The sequence below is a fragment of the Carya illinoinensis genome, chromosome 10 (assembly GCF_018687715.1).
Source record: "Carya illinoinensis cultivar Pawnee chromosome 10, C.illinoinensisPawnee_v1, whole genome shotgun sequence".
NCBI lineage: Eukaryota > Viridiplantae > Streptophyta > Magnoliopsida > Fagales > Juglandaceae > Carya > Carya illinoinensis.
The window spans coordinates 7,211,274-7,228,615 of record NC_056761.1 but is presented as its reverse complement, the minus strand read 5'-3'; the positions used below and the strand labels follow the sequence as shown (position 1 = coordinate 7,228,615).

General features: G+C 38.4%; 1 protein-coding gene across 3 annotated transcripts; it reads left to right on the top strand.

Annotated features, from left to right (window-relative positions):
• Positions 1–343: 343 nt before the first annotated feature.
• LOC122278945 (potassium transporter 11-like) lies at positions 344–11,543 on the top strand. Of its 3 annotated transcripts, none has more exons than XM_043089169.1 (11): positions 344–466; positions 645–819; positions 980–1,259; positions 1,716–2,058; positions 2,623–2,851; positions 4,142–4,387; positions 5,709–5,759; positions 5,875–6,135; positions 6,254–6,421; positions 8,473–8,727; positions 10,452–11,543. In XM_043089169.1, the coding sequence occupies exons 4-11, from the start codon at positions 1,930–1,932 to the stop codon at positions 11,492–11,494; spliced, it is 2,382 nt and encodes a 793-aa protein (XP_042945103.1). In that variant the 5' UTR covers positions 344–466; positions 645–819; positions 980–1,259; positions 1,716–1,929; the 3' UTR covers positions 11,495–11,543. The 3 variants fall into 3 exon arrangements, with proteins under 3 accessions (XP_042945103.1, XP_042945102.1, XP_042945105.1); XM_043089168.1 differs by having other exon boundaries at positions 980–1,346; XM_043089171.1 differs by lacking the exons at positions 344–466; positions 645–819; positions 980–1,259 and adding an exon at positions 1,486–1,598.
• Positions 11,544–17,342: the final 5,799 nt, after the last annotated feature.

The window sequence follows — 17,342 nt, the reverse complement described above, 5'->3', positions numbered from 1 at the left end:
TTTGCTTGGCCACTGAGATTTTTCAAATGAGAATTTTAAATTTTAAGATTAAATATTAAAATATTATATTTTAATATTATTATTATTTTGAGATTTGAAAAAATAAGAAAAATGTTAAATTGTTTATTATATTTTGTATGAGATTTTGAAAAAGTTATAATGATAAGATAAGAATTTTATATTTGAGATGAAAATTCTTTGTGACCAAACAGTATGGAAAAGGCTTCAAACCGGATTAGTTGTCTTATGGGATTTTACACCCTCCAATAAATTTATATACAGATTTATGTGTTATGGTTGGTGTGAGTTGAGGGATCTTTTATTTTATTTCAATTTTTCCTGTCTCTCCGGAGCTCTCCCCCTCTTCTCTCCCTTTTCTCTTTTCATTTCTTCTCTCCTTTCGCCGCTCAACTCTCACCTCTATTTCGGAGATGATGTTTTTATATTTGAGAAGATAGAGGAAAAAGTAAGCCTCTCTTACTGATAGAATGTTGTGATTCCAATTTGGATATGTAATAATACCTAACAAATGTTTTTTCAATTGTTATATATTAATGCCCATAAACGTTATCATGTTTCTCTAAAAACATATTTCTTCAATTGATGTGCTTAACAGAGCAGAGATTATTTTATTTTTCTTTCAGGCTTCAGGGAGGGGGCTGAGATACCCACCTTCAAAGGGTGGCGAGAGAGAGAGAGAGAGAGGAGAAAAGAGATCACGGAAGAAGATGATTTTATAAGAAATAACTCATTAATCTCCATGCAATTCTATTTTGCATTTTGCTATAATCTCCACGTGTCATGTGTCAATTAGTGCGAGTAAGACAAAAATCTCACTCATCCGGTCCTAGCACCTCCCAAAAATTAATGCGTATTCTTAAAAAAACACATTAATGCGTGAAATAAAATGAAAATTGCATTATTTTGAGACTCTTTCTAAAATATATATTGATCTTAGCGTTTGTTTTTTACTCGGCAGAGATCGGCCAGTGTCACAAACGTGTCCACCAGAATGACAAGCAAAACCGACTACTTCCACGCACGGACTCTTCCTCTCTCTTGAAGAGATTTTTACTTCCATGTATATTTCCCTGAACTCTTTTAGAGAAACTCTCTGTTTCCTTGGTGTATAGAGCCAAAAGAAGCCTGCACAAGAAGACTCCCCGTTCCCATCTGTTCCGTCCTGTCCTGTTACAGAGCCTTCGTTTTTGCTCCAGAAACCGACTCGGGATAGGTCGTCTCTGGGTTTTGGTACATGGGTACGTGAGATTTTTTGTGGGTTTGTGTGATCTTGTGGCTGGAGCTGAATCTCTTCTCAAGCTGACCCCACTTCGAAATTCAGTAGAGTAATTCTTTGTCTTTTTCCCTTTATGTTCTTTGTATATGAGGTGTGCTTGAGTTGTTCTATCCTCGATTGGATGCCTGGTTTTTATTGGGTTTTCTGTAAGTGACTTGCCACATTAAAAATATTCTTTTAACATCAAGATTAGTCTTTTGGTTTATTTTTCAGCTTGACTTGGTAGTCTAACTTACAGCTTGAATATTTGGTTCTTTTCTTTCACCTTCAGTTTGGTGTCAGTTTCCATCGATCAATCTGGGTAGTTAGAAATGATTTTAATTCCTAATAATTGAATTTGAATTCTATTTTGTTGGTTCAGAACGAAAGAGTTTTAGATTGGATTATTAGTCTAATTCCAGTTTTGATTCTTTTTCAGGTTTTTATTGGTGGGAAAAGTTATAGTTGGATTGTACTAGACTTCAAGTGAAGATCAAAGTTGGGATTTTTGGTTTCGTTCCCTTTGTGTTATTTCAGATTGGTTTAGTTTGCGGGTTCTGAGTCTGTGTTCCGGTTTCGGAGAGAGACCGAGAAAAGGGATATCAGAGAGGGTAGGTGCTGAGAGCTGCAGAATCGTTTGAACTGAGTTTCAAATGGCTTCAAGAGTGGAGGTTGATGAAGACAGTGATAACAACAAAGGCAGTATGTGGGTGTTGGATCAGAAGCTTGATCAGCCTATGGATGAGGAGGCTGGAAGGCTTAGAAATATGTACAGAGAAAAAGTACGCGCAACTTTCCTTTCAAGATTCTCTCTCGCATATTAGTATGCTATATTAATTATGCTCACAGGAAAATCACTACTTGTTAATGGCATTATACCTCTCTGGGTTGAGCTGCTTTAAAAGCCAAGTTATAAATCAAACTAAGAATTCCAATATGTTAGTTCTTGGATTTATTGCGTCTTTTATGCTCTGGTCATTTTGTTCTTTATGTCTTAAGAAGCAAGAAATGAATCCGTGGAAGAGGTGTGTAGATGATGTTGCTGCATGTTAGCTTACACCATTATCGACTTTTTTATGCTAAGCTCATTAATTGAAGTAATTGTATGGGATGTGTACATGCCAGCCTATACCAAGTGTATGCATGCTATTGAATTTAGGCTATCATTAGTAGTAACTCTCATTGTTTTATGCTATACGATTGAAGTAGTTGGATGATATGAAATCTGTGCATGCCAAACCTATACCAGGTATTATATGGAGTAAATTGATGGATACAGAGAATATTTTAGTTGTTGTTATTCCATATTCATTTGCTTTTGCTGATAAATTTTTTGATTCATACAGAAATTCTCTGCGCTATTGCTTCTGCGGCTTGCATTTCAAAGTCTTGGAGTGGTTTATGGAGACTTGGGCACTTCTCCCTTGTATGTTTTTAAAAATACATTTCCGCACAAAGAAATTGAAGATCCCGAGGACGTGATTGGAGCCCTTTCCTTAATTATATACTCCCTTACTCTTATTCCACTCATCAAATATGTTTTCATTGTTTGTAGAGCAAATGACAATGGTCAAGGTAGCCTGATCTCAACATATTTACTCTCCTCATTGAATATTTGTATTTCAGCATTTGTAACTTGTATCAAAGAGATGCTTAGTACCATGTTCTATCATATACTGGGCTCATTTTGTGTTTAACCCAAAGATGGAAGCAATACCATAAAAACCATATGGATGTTGTTTTACCTCTATTGATGAAAAAAAAGTAAGAACAGAGATGTAAATGCCAGATTGTCTCCTCTTCTCTTTTCTTTTCTTGTAATTCTTGTTTTTTTTTTTTTTTTTTTTTTTTGGGGGGGGGGGGGGGGGGGGGGGGGGGGGGGGGGGGGGGGCATGGAAATTTTTTCCCCGTCCAACTGATGTGGTAGATTCATATTCTTGGTTATCACTTGTTTCCTTTGGGATAATTGGTGGCAAGTTTTATATAGCCAGTCCATTTCAATGAAAGTTCAACCACCTATTACTTATCTTAACAAGAACTCTATGGTTAAGATGTTTTGTTAAACAAGCACAATGTATGCTGGCATGTATACAAGCACTGTAAAATGGGAGCCATTTGAATTCTTACTGATTAAAAAAAAAAAAAAAAAAAGGAGGCGTTGGATTCTTATTTCATTCCTGATTTAAGAATTGAACTAGTCTCTTACAAACACTTTTGGAAAATGAAAAAAAATCTGTTGCTCGGTTTCGATAATGATCCTGTCTACTTGGGCAACGTCTTATTCTCTATGGATATTAGATTTTTACTTATAAAAAAGGTGTTTATGTAATGTAATGAGTTTATAGACTGAATTTCGGGCTAAAAAGGGTTTAATTAAGTCCTTATCTGTGGAGGGAAAATAGAGATAGTAATATAGATACTGGAGAGAAAATGAACTTTATTAAATAGGGTGCTACACCTATGGTGTTGCCATATCCATGATTTTATTAATTATTTTTTGTTGTTTTTATTGTTCTTGCAATCTTTACACTTAGCTGAAGTGACTGTAGTATGCCTCCTTATGTATATTCCTTTCTCCAAAACCCGTCAAAACATCAGACCACTTCCTGTCTTGTGAGGCTATATAAGCAAACTGAGCTGATTTGTATTAGAACATGCAAGGTGTTTAACACTTATATCCTATTTTGTTTGGAAAACATTACACAGGAATATCTTTTACTTTCTATTCAATTATTTTAACTGCATGCCAGTTGTATGCTACAATACAGTATTATCTTCATTGTTCAAATTGACCTGGCATATTTCTCAATTTTAGTCCAATGAGAAACCATCAAGTTCCTTAAACTTTTTCTCTTTGAATTGAAGGTGGAACATTTGCTCTTTATTCATTGCTTTGTCGACATGCAAAAATAAAAACTATACCTAACCAACACCGAACCGATGAGGAGCTAACAACGTATAGTCGTTCTACTTTTCATGAACAATCATTTGCTGCAAAAACTAAGAGGTGGTTGGAGAAATATGCATGTATGAAAAATGCACTTCTTATTCTTGTCCTTGTTGGCACTTGTATGGTGATTGGGGATGGGATTCTGACTCCAGCTATATCAGGTATACCTTTCTCCATGCTGGATTATCTATGTATTGTGCTTTCCATCTTTTTGTGCCTGAAAATCCTCTTTTTTTTCCTCTTTGAAATATAAGTACTGCTTGCATGTTATTATAAGCTACTATTACAAATTGCTGTTCCAGGTAAGATTTTAGATGGCAAACAAGCAGATAAGATAAACCAAAATAAATCAATACACAAGGGTAGGCAATATTTACATGGTTCAAAACATTGGCCCACATCCACAAGTAGAGATAATCTTGGAGAAATTTCATTGATAAATTGATTAAGTATAAAGATGATAAGAGATGCTCAAAACCCTAGCTTCCAGTACACCGATGCCTACTCCATTAGTTTCATTACAAAAAAGTAGCAACTGAAATGTGATGAATGAAAAGGGATCACGGTTTTTGAAAATTGCTGAAATTGGAGAGAGAGTGTGTGATATCTCGCTTATGACTTAACGGTGAGACTAAATAACTTGTTCTTGTTATTTCATTTGAGTATCACACAATATGTTCATTAGGCATAAACGTCTATATTCTTCCAATGTTGGGTTAATTACTTGCAGCTGATTAATATGCTATTTTGTGCATGATGTAGTAAGTGGGGCCACTAATGGATCCCATGATTCCTGTTAATCCATCTGTACTACTGTGGTAAGGAATCAATGCAAATTGGGAAGATATTAAAGCATAAGACATGCATCATTTTTGTGATTTGTTTATTTTTTAATTGTACTTGAAATGATGTTAGAGCTGGAAAGTCTGACACATTTGATTGGTCCTCTTTAACTTGGAAGAGAGTCTGACAACCCTAACCTGAAATTCACTTTGAGGAACCTTTTCCATGTTCTTTTTTAAGCTTTTATATGTATATTCTCCAAAAATGGGGTGTACAAATTAATTTCTATAACTTTTTGTATGGAGAAGGAAAACCCTTAACAACTGCTTTCAGTTTCAATATTTTGACTACTACCATTTCAGATTTCACCTGCTTATCTATTGCGAGACATCTGATAGATTTTATCATGGCCAGTGACATACAGAGGGAAATAAATGGGAAGGTTTGAAGAAATCAACTTTATGAAGCCATCACCATCTTTTTGAGATTTATTGGGTTTTTAAGTAGTTCAGTGTTTGCTAATCCAGTTTTTAGTTCTTTCCTTGTTCTTTGCTCATGTTATTTTAATTAACTTATAATACACATCTAAAGCTCTATTCGCAAAAATCCACTGTAATTATTTTCTTGGTAATCTTGTTTATTTCTTGAGTACCTTCTTTTGAAATCCATTTAAGATGTTTAACCATGTGATCTTTACAGTTCTATCCGCTGTTGGGGGAATCAATGTAGGAAACAACAGAATCAATAATGGTATTGTATCATTCCTGAATCAAAACATTTTTGCTTATTTATTTGTCTTGGAAAAGATATATTTTTATATTAATTCGTATTTGAGTATTTAACAGCCTCTTTCTTTTCTGTACAGGTGTCATTGTGCTTGTTTCCGTTGTAATATTAGTAGGGTTGTTTAGCTTGCAACACTATGGAACAGATAGAGTTGGTTGGCTCTTTGCTCCTATTGTTCTGCTTTGGTTTCTCTTAATTGGAGGTATAGGCATGTTCAACATCTGGAAATATGATAGAAGTGTTCTGAGAGCTATCTCACCTCTTTACATATTCCGTTATTTTAGAAGGAGAGGGAAAACTGGCTGGACCTCCCTTGGAGGTATTATGCTTAGTATAACAGGTAGACTTTCTATCATCTCAATCAATCCATTTTTTTTGTTTTTAAGCCAGTGAGCTAAAGCAAATAACATAATATTTGATGATTTTGGAATCTAATGGCTACATATGAATTGCTACAGGCACAGAGGCACTTTTTGCCGACTTAGCCCATTTTCCTGCTTCAGCTATACAGATTGCTTTCACCATAGTTGTCTTTCCTTCACTTCTTTTAGCCTATTCTGGACAAGCTGCCTACCTTATGAATCATAGAGATCATGCTGTCGATTCATTTTATCGTTCTATTCCAGGTTTGTTCTAATTTTAATGTATGATTTACAATTACTCTTCTTATAGTCACATCTCTGCATAGCTTGGGTAAATTTTTTAAACCATTCGATTGGAGATTGCTTCAACCTATATAATGTCTGAGGGAAGTTCAAGACTAGGAGAAGAAACTCCATTGGCAAATGCATTATTAGTATTAGATTAAAGCCGACCTAAATTCATCGCCAAATAAAGCACGACTTAAATTGACTTCATCCTCATCACTGGAGCAAACATCTCTTTATAGTCAATCCCTTAAGTTTTGTGAAGCCTTTAGCTACCAATCTTGTGTTGTATGTATCTGTGGAAGTATATGTCTTTTGCCTCACAGTGAGCACCAATTTACATTCAATTGAGGTAATTCAACAGGGTCTCATATGTTATTCTTGAGCTGTCATGTCTCCAGGCGTTGCTTCTCTCCACTTTGGATTGGCAAGCTATAGCAAGTTTTGAGTATAGCCGGGATACATAGGTATGATACCGTGGTGAATGATTCATATAGGAAACAGAGTTAGATAAAAGATATTGAGTACAAGATCTAGTCCCTTTATGTAATTGATCGAACCTGAGTAGGATTACCTAAATCAGAGTTTGATGATTGACACGGAGGAGGATGAGTACCGGTCTTTTTTTGGTCTTCTTGAAATAAGCTCTCAATTCCTTAACAAGCGGCACATGTATTTCCATACCGAATGCATCAATAAAATGCCACTGCTCCTTAATAGGCTGTTGGGCTTCATGCTCTTGGAACAAAGCAATGGATAAAGGAACCTTGGATAGTATTTCTTTAGTGTTACTCTCCCCCCAAAGAGTAGTCAATATGTGTTGGAAATAGAAGATTTAGAAAAAGTCACCTCCATGGATAAAAGAGCTTTCTAGGAGGATAGCATCTGCACCATTTTTGAGTGGGCCAAGGAGATACATTCTAGGATTTTAGGATCTAATTTATACCAAGCTTGACCACAAGCATGAACTAAGCAAAGACATCCTGTCGAATTATCACTTGTCCCGACAACTTCAACTGTTGGAAAGAGGTATATCATGTTGAATCACCATACTTATAAAAAAAAATCATATTAAATTACCACTAGTCCCAAAGCTTAATCCGTTGGGAAGAAATAAATTTAATTATTTAAGTCATATTTTAAGCACACCAAAAGACTCATGGAGGAACCACAAAAAGAATGGATGGGAAAGGTGATAAAACTTTAATTAGCGTCTTGATGTTTAAACTAATAGGACATGATGAATTTAATCACTTCGTTATATTTTAACACTCAAAACTCCTATATTTTGTGGAAATGGGAAGATTTAAAAAAGCATACATCCTTGGATAAAAGAGCTTTCTAGGAGGAGAATAGCATCTGCATCCTTTTTGACTGGTAGAATAGCCCAAGGAGATACATTCAAGGATTTTAGGATCTATTTTATTCTAGGCTTGACCATAAACATTAACCAAGAAAATACACATGGGAACCACAAAGAGAATGGATGAGGAAGGAGGTGATAAACTTCAATAGGTATCTTGAAGCTAAACTAATAGGAAATGGTTAAATTAATCACTTAAACCGTGAAGCATGAACTGAATATTGAGAGCAGAATACTTCAGGATAAAAGCCTCAAGATTATGTCCATGTCATTAAGTTTACACACTTTTTTTAACACACTGTTCAATGTTGTATATTCTCAGCCATTGGAATGTGCTGAATCTCTTGACCATTGTCAATCATTACTGAAAGTGAGTGACCAAACCATTATCGGGGATAAATCTTTATCAGTTGCATTGACATTAAGCTTCTAAATATATGGATGTCAGCGGTTCAATTTACCTGCGAAAGAGTTGAGTTGCTAAAGAAAAGGGTTGTTGCATACTCTTTAAACACACTCATCATAGCCTTGCTCTTCTCAAACATTTGTATGATGTGTTTGAACTGTTTGATTTGGCAAGGGTTTCTTAAACATTTCTATGAAATGGATGCACTGTTCAATAAAGCAGGGTATCTCTGATACATACTGATCTAATCTTGTTCTGCAGAGAGAATATATTGGCCGGTATTTCTTGTTGCAACTGCAGCAGCTATAGTTGCAAGTCAGGCAACTATATCTGCAACGTTTTCGATAATTAAGCAGGCTCTTGCACTTGGCTGCTTTCCAAGAGTTAAAGTTGTACATACATCCAAAAAGTTCCTTGGCCAAATATATGTTCCAGATATTAATTGGATCCTTATGATTCTATGCATCGCTGTTACTGCTGGGTTCAAAAATCAAGTCCAAATTGGAAATGCTTATGGTAAGTCTGCTTCTTCTTAATGTTTGGAGTTCTTTCTTTCCCATTTTCATTCTGATCAATATTTTTCTGCTATGAAATATCACAATACACTGGCAACATTAATATATATTCTGTGGTTCTGTGAATAAAATTCCACATGCCTAGTGTCAAAGGGCTGGTTTGGGATGAGCTGTAGACTCAGACATCCCGGATTCTATTTTGCAATAAGAGTTCTCCTAGATTACCAGATCATGATTATAGCAGTTGAGATTGTGTATATGGGGTTTACTTCCCAAGGGTGGGGTCCAAAAGGCTTTGCCTTGGTGAGGTTCCCCGCTATAAAAAGACTGACAGGTAAAAGGATTTCCTTCTTTCTTCCTATAAGGCAGTTCTCTAGAGAACCTCCAGACCAAGTAGGTCTATGCATAAGCTGATCAATCCCAAGTTTTTACTGATCAGCTTCACAGTAGTTTGTGAGTTTTTCCTCTCTTTAATCTCTCAAGATTGACGCAAAACCCCTAGGGGTTGGCTCAAGTGGTAAAGGCCTTGGGCTTGGGGGTATGGTCCCCTAGGTCTTAAGGTTCAAATCCCCTTGGGTTCAAACAATCTCTAGGGGCCATCGGATTAGGGGATTTTCTTCTTGAATTACCCGAGGTGCACTTGCCGGAAATTCCTTACCGAGGGAATGTGCACCCTCAGGATTAGTCGGAACAACGTTCCTGGACACCCGGTGCCAATAAAAAAAAAAAAAAAGGATTGATGCAAACTTTTTCTTGTAACATAAATGAAAATGTTTTGCTGGTGGAGCATGCCGAATTGACCTCAGGAATTCTCCAAGCTGCCCCTTGCAATATATCTGCAGAGAACTAGTGTCTATATTGGTCAAGCTATAGTGGGACATATACCTTAATAAAGGTTTTAACATAGATCAAATTTTTTGAAACAAAAGAAGGTCATATCAAATAACCTGTTGTTGGCCTTAATTTGTACAAACAATGTAAAGTGGATATATATATTTGTAACTAAGATCCATTAGTTGTTCTTCTTTGATTGTTTACAAGCCTCTGCACGATATATTTTTTATGCGGGGGAAGCCCACTAATACTGAAAGTGAACTTTCTATATTAAATATATATATATATATAGTGTTTTGTACTTAAAGTGAGCCTCGTTTCCATGTGGAGTAGGTGATTGTATGGGAACAAGGAAAATTAAAGGACTTGTGCCCTTTATCATAGAGCTTGACTAGACTCCCGATGGGACATTATCCTCTTTTCAGTGGTGTGGGTTTCTTTTCAAGGACATGATGTGTTGTTGTAGGTTCTTCTAAATATATTCTTTTTCACTAAACATTGCTTTTTTCAGTGGTTTGCTAGCTCAGCTTTCACCTCTATATGCAAATATTTTTAGTGCAAAAAGGTTCAGTCAATAGCACCATTGTGCCAAAAAGATAGAAGATAGTATATACCCTAGCATATATGCAAATTGGTTTATATGCATTTACTCTTTCAAGATTGTAAAAAATTTTAAAATTCTCCAGGGATATTTTAAGGAAAAAAAGGTTCTCTTGGCTGCGTTATCAATAGATTCAGCTAATTTAATACATTTTTAAGTACTTTTTACCTGTTGTGATCACTTTTTAAGCCCCCCCCCCCCCCCCCCCCCCCCCCTTTTCCTCCAAAAAAAAAAAAAAAAAAAAACCTGAGACATGCACTCAACTGTATAACTTTGTTGTGTTACTGCAGGCACAGCAGTGGTAATAGTCATGTTGGTAACCACATTGCTCATGATTTTAATCATGCTATTAGTGTGGCGCTGCCACTGGATACTTGTCCTCATCTTCGCAGTCTTATCGCTGGTTGTTGAGTTCACTTACTTTATTGCTGTACTCTTCAAGGTTGATCAAGGTGGGTGGGTTCCCCTTGTAATTGCAGCAGCATTTCTTCTCATCATGTACGTATGGCATTATGGTACAGTGAAACGCTACCAGTTTGAGATGCACAGTAAGGTGTCAATGGCATGGATTCTAGGGCTTGGCCCCAGTTTAGGACTGGTCCGTGTCCCTGGGATTGGGCTTGTGTACACCGAGCTAGCAAGTGGGGTTCCCCACATCTTTTCTCACTTCATCACAAATCTGCCTGCCATCCACACTGTTGTCGTCTTTGTCTGTGTGAAATATCTTCCAGTCTACACAGTTCGAGAAGAAGAGAGATTTCTTGTGAAACGGATTGGACCCAAAAGTTATCACATGTTCCGCTGTGTAGCGAGATATGGTTATAAAGACCTGCACAAGAAAGATGATGATTTCGAGAATAAGCTGTTTGATGCCCTCTTCTTGTTTGTCCGGCTTGAATCCATGATGGAAGGGTGTTCAGACTCTGATGAGTACAGTCTCTATGGTCAGCAAACCCAGCTATCGAGAGATGGTCTGCTAGACAACAATGGCAACTCAAGTTCTTCCAATATGGACCCAACTATTTCATCAGTTGACTCGATTGTTCCTGTTAGATCCCCCTTGCATGTAAACAGAACTGGAGGTTCATCCGGTCAGGCAAGTGCCCAGACTGAGATTGACGAGTTGGAATTTTTGAAGAACTGTAGAGATGCTGGGGTGGTTCACATTCTGGGAAACACAGTGGTGAGAGCGAGGAGGGATTCAAAATTCTACAAGAAGATAGCTATTGATTACATATATGCATTTCTTCGGAAAATGTGCAGGGAAAACAGTGTGATCTTCAATGTACCTCATGAAAGTCTTTTGAATGTTGGCCAGGTTTTCTTTGTATGATGTTTTGGTGATAATACAAGTAAATTATATTTGGTCATCTCCAAGTCAATTCCATTCTCCTTATTATCATTCCATTAAGAAGTATTAGTTGTTCTTCTTCTCTCCGTACGTTTTCTTTCTTTTCTTCTTCTCTTCCTCTCGAATGTTGATCTGGGGTTCTTGAGTGCGTGTGTCTAATATCTTGCAAAATAGATATGTCGAACACGATTGTGATCAAATCAAAATCATTCGAGGTGGTAAGAGATGGCCGATTGGTGTCTTTCACTGAGAGAGGGTGGAAGTTTATTAAAAACATGCGATTGAAGTTGGCAATGGCTCACTGATTCTCTTTAGCCTTGGAGGATTGTTTAAAGGGCGGGAAAAATGAATTTTATACAGCTCATTGCGAGGGAGATAGGGGCTACATAGCATAGAGGAGCTCAAACTATCAAGGTGCTTTCATGGCTTTGGTAGAGTACAAAAGAGGTGGTCGTTGTAATTGCATATTCATACCAAAGGACAGAGACGGTAAGGGTTGGAGAAAGCTAATAGAGGTGTTGAAGGAAGGTGGTAGAGAGGGTCGTAACATTGGATTGGCACCACCAGCAACGATGGCTGAGGCTTCTACACGGTCCTATAGGGATGCACTGCAACAACCAAGGGTCCTTATCCAAAACTGTGGGCGCAATCTCTAAGAAAATGAAGGGAGCTGCCGCCATTTCTGTAGGGGCTCTGAACCGAAAGGGGCGTGGTAGGGGACCTGCTGGGCTAAATAAGGATTTTGTGCTACGGGTGTTGAGTGATGTTCAGAGGCAAATGGAGGACTTGCAACTTAATATAGTGTGGTTGAAACGGTGTGTGGAGGAGGAAGAAAATGGTGGGCTGGGCTTGGGTGTGGGTGTGGGAGTTGGATTAAGTGATGGGAAGGATAATGGGTTGAGCTTGGGAGTGGGAGATGGGTTAAGTGATGAAAAGCTTATTAGGCCCAATAAGGTAGGATCTGTCCAAGAGAAGGGAGAGGGCACAATTGGAATTAATATGGGAATGAGCTTACACCTAGCTGGACCCAGCTATACGTTGTGGGCAGGCCACACGAGGGAGGACGGGCTCGAACCCATTAACAGCAGGTCTCAACCCGTATCTTGTAAAGCCTAACCCATATCCTGTAAAGCCCAACCCATCGGGTTTAACCAAGTGTGGAGAACCCGTAGACCCATTTCCAGTGGTAAAACGGGAAACCCACTTCCAGCAGAGACCAACTTGGAGGCACCGCACCCAGCGCTGGTGACTTAGACAACTCTAACGATGGTGGTGGAGCAGGTTCTACCATCTGGAAGAGGAGAGAGGCACATTTCGGTCTTCGAGCATTTTTTTCCCTAATTCGGCTTCACAGATTTTGCCGATTCACTTATGGAGGACCCTTGTTGCCTAGCCGAGTATCTTGAGAAGCATTCGGTGGATGAGAATGACAGGGTGGAGGATAGAAGTAAGAAATTTTCTCCGAGGCATTCAGATGGCCCTATTGCGCATCTTAAGCTGATCTCGGAGGAGATGGGTGAGAGGAGGGTGGCGAAAAATTTGCTGGAGTCTTCCCCGAAGCACACAGGGTGCAGTGTTGATATGGTGATGGTTCTTAACACCCAAGTTTCTACTACTTATGATGGGCATAAAAATGTGGGCACAGTGGTAGAATGGGAGGGTGGAGTGCAGTTAGGGGGGCATGGGTTTCTTAGTGATGGGGATCCAATTCCTTTTAAGTTGTCTATCACCAAATGAATTCTAGGTTTTGAATTGGGTGTTTAGAAAGGTCAAGGTTATTCACCACGTTGTGGGTATGGAGTGCGTGGGTTATGAGGAGCAATTTCTAGCTCTTTTCACTTCTATTGATGCGGGACATTTTCAGTCTAAGAAAGCTGAAGCTAAGAAACAATGGGAGCTCAAGAGACTTAAATGGTCATTGAACGAGAGTAGCTCAAGCCGAGAGAGGTCCAAAGGGAAGGGACTAGCAATTCCTTTATGAAGCCAAAATTCGTGTCTTGGAATGTTCATGGGCTGAATAAAAATAATAAGCGGCTGCGCATAAAAAATTTACTTCAGGGTTGGAGGGCGGACATTGTCTATTTACAAGAAACCAAACTCAAATTGGTGACCAGAAAACTAGTAATGCCCCTACGTAGATTGGGTTTATCTAACTTCGAATGAGGCATCGGGTGGTATCCTTGTGATGTAGGATAAAAAGGTGGTGGAAAAAGTGAAGGATTTTGTAGGGGATTTTGCTGTGGTTGTTTCCTTCCAGATGGTGGAGGATAATTTCTTATGGGCTTTTGCAGGTTTTTACGGACCGAATGTTGACAGCACCAGGAAACTTTTGTGGGAAGAACTCACTGGTATTTACAGCTATTGGGACCTTCCATAGTGCATTAGTGGCAACTTTAATGTCACAAGGTTCCCTAGTGAAAGATTAGGAGATAGTTGTTTACACCCAGCAATGACTAAATTTTCAGAATGTATCTTTGACTTGAACCTGGTGGATCTTCCACTGATAGGTGAGCCTTTTATCTGGTCCAATAGCCAGACGTGGTCTAGGCTAGGCAGATTCTTATTATTACCGGATTGGGAAACTCATTTTCTGGAGGTGTGTCAGAAGAGGTTGCTGCATGTATGCTCGGACCATTTTCCCATTTTACTAGATGGCGGTGGTACTCAAGGAGTTCTACGATACTTTAAATTTGAAAATATGTGGCTTAAGAGCAAAGGCTTTGTGGACAGGATAAGACTTTGGTGGTCTTCCTATCGGTTACATGGTACTCCATCCCATATACTTACAGGTAAACTAAAGGCTTTCAATAATGGCTTTGGAACTTACAAACTTTTGGTGATATAGGGGAACGAAAGAAAGCTTTGTTGGAGGAGTTACAGAATCTCGAGAGGCCTCACCACAGTTGAAAATGCTAGAAAAGATGAAGTGGCATCATAGTTGGAGAGAGTGATCTCCTTAGAGGAAATTTCTTGGCGACAGAAGTCAAGAGCACTTTGGTTGAAAGAAGGAGATTAAAGCATAAAATTCTTCCATAGAGTGGCTAACTCTCATAGGAGGAACAATACTATTGAAATGATGAATATCAATGATACTGAATGCATGGAGGCTCCAGTGATCAGGGAACATGTGGTAAATTTCTTTGAACACCTATTTACAGAACAAGAGGGATGGAAACCTAAAGTAGATGGATTGGATTTCGACTCTATTGAGCCCCAAACAGCGGCGTGGTTGGAAAGAACCTTTGAGGAAGAGGAGGTATATGAGGTGGTAAGAAGAATGGGGAAAGATAAAGCACAAGGTCCAGATGGATTTTCTATGTGATTCTTTCAAACATGTTGGGAGGTAGTAAAAGAGGACATTATGAATGTGTTATAGGAATTATTTTTGGCTGGAAAATTTGAGAAAAGCATGAATGCCACTTTTATTGCTTTGATACCGAAGAAGCCTAGAGCATCAGAAGTGTAGGATTTCAAACTCATCAGCCTCATTAATGGGGTGTACAAAATCATCTCCAAGGTGTTTGCAAATAGGTTAGGGGAGGTATTGGGTAAGATAATTTTGAAGCCGAAAAATGCTTTTGTAAAGGGTCATCAAATTCTGGATTCTATTTTAATAGCCAATGAGTACCTAGATAGTATATTAAAGTCTAGTGATGCAGGTATTATCTGTAAGTTAGATATGGAAAAGACATATAATCATGCAAACTGAGATTTCCTTCTCTACTTGCTGAAGAGATGTGGTCTTGGAGAAAAATAGCATTCTTGGATTAGGTGGTGCATTTCGACAACAAGATTTTATGTGTTGAGTAATGAAAGCCCATAAGGTTTTTCAGTAGTTCTCGTGGCCTAAGGCAGGGTGATCCCTTGTCCCCACTTCTTTTTGTTATTGTCATGGAGTCTTTGAGCAGGATGACAACGGCGGTGTTGAGAAATGGTTAATGGTTAGATTCTTAGTTGGAGACCCAAGTAAGGGTCTTATCACGATCTCTTATTTACTTTTTGCAGATTATACTAATTTTCTATGAGGTAGAGCAAGACCAGATGAGGACACTAAAGGCGCTCCTCTTATGCTTCGAAGCAGCGTCAAGGCTAAAAGTGAATTTTGATAAGTCATAATTAGTGTCAATCGGGAATGTAAGTATCACCTTGCAGTTGACCAGCATACTTGGGTGTAAGGTGGCTTCCTTTCCTATGACCTATCTGGGATTACCGTTGGGATCTGCCTCACGGCCTCAATTTACTTGGGATACAGTTATTGAAAAGATAGAACGAAAATTGGCAGGGTGGAAGAGATTATACTTATCTAAAGGTGGCCAAGTGACTCTAATCAAGAGTACCATTTCTAACTTACCAACTTATTTCCTATCTCTTTTCCAATTCCAGCTTGTGTGGCGGCTCGGATTGAAAAACTATATCGTGATTTCTTATGGAGTGAGTGGGGGACGAACACAAGTTTCATTTAGTCAGCTAGGATAAGGTGTGCAGGCCCATTCTGTCAGGTGGGTTGGGGATTAAGAATTTGAAAACGTTTAATCAGGCCCTACTAGGGAACTAAGGGAAGTGGTTTTGGAGATATAATATGGAACCGGAAGCTCTTTGGAAATTGGTGGTTGATTGCAAACATGGTAGCTTATGGGGGGTTGGTGTATTAAAGAGGGGAACGGGACATACGGTGTGGGGGATGGAAACACATAAGACGAGGATGTGGGGAGTTTACTCGTCTCACTAAATTTGTGGTGGGGGAGGGTACTCTTGTAAAATTTTGGAGCAACATTTGGTGTGGCGATGAGGTCTTCAAAGATTCCTTTCCATTTGTTTTTCGAGTGTCTTGTGATCAAGAAGCTTCAGTGGCATATCTTATGCTTCATTTAGGGGGCCAAGTCCAATGGAATGTCACTTTTAGTAGAGTAGTCCAAGATTGAAAAATAGACACTTTTGAGGCTTTTTTTAGCCTTATGTATTCTATGAGACTACATGGTCCACGAGCCGATAAATTGTGGTGGACACCTGCCAGAAAGGGTACCTTCTCGGTTCACTCTTTCTATAAATCTCTTACAATTTTACTTAATTCCCAATCCCAATGGAGAAGTTTGTGGAGGAACAAGACACCCCCCAAAGCACTCTTCTTCATTGGGATAGTGGCCCTTGGTAAGATCTTGACAACAGATAATTTGCGAAAGCGTCTGGTAATTATTTTAGATTAGTGTTGTTTGTGCAAAAAAGCTAGTGAATCAGTGGATCATCTCTTGCTACATTGTGAGATAGCTAGAGCCTTGTGGAGCAAAGTGTTCAGTCGCTTAGATTTAAACTGGGTTATGCCGGCTACAGTCATTGAGCTTTTGGCCAATTGGTCAATTCCGAGTGGGGCTCCTCAAATCAAAGCAGTGTTTAAGATGGTCCTCATTTGCATTATGTGGTGCATGTGGTGTAAGCGTAATGAGAGGACTTTTGAAGATATGGAGCGGTCTTTAGAGGAGCTTTGATCTTTATTTTTCCGTACTTTATTCCTTTGGGCCATAGCTATAGATTTTAATTGCCTAAATTTTCATGATTTCCTTGTTTCTAATATTTCAAACTAGATAGGTGCTCCACTCATATACCTTCTTGTGTATTTGGATTATGTCTATTCTTATTAATACTACCGTTTACTTATAAAAAAAAAAAAAAGTAAATTATATTTGGTCCTCTGTGTGTCTTACTATAATGCTGTCATTTTTTACATGCTGCTGCGAGAATGAGAATGCTAGTCAGTTTAAGAATTGATATGAAGCAAACTACAAAGAAAACAAACCCAGAAGCAAAATTGCAAGAAATGGGGGTTGAGTTACCC

Bases quoted from the DNA above. Each gene is read 5' to 3' on its own strand.
- LOC122278945 (XM_043089169.1), top strand. From the start codon at position 1,930: ATGGCTTCAAGAGTGGAGGTTGATGAAGACAGTGATAACAACAAAGGC. The intron at 2,852-4,141 runs GTAGCCTGATCT...TTTGAATTGAAG, and splicing joins AGCAAATGACAATGGTCAAG to GTGGAACATTTGCTCTTTAT. The intron at 8,728-10,451 runs GTAAGTCTGCTT...GTGTTACTGCAG, and splicing joins CCAAATTGGAAATGCTTATG to GCACAGCAGTGGTAATAGTC.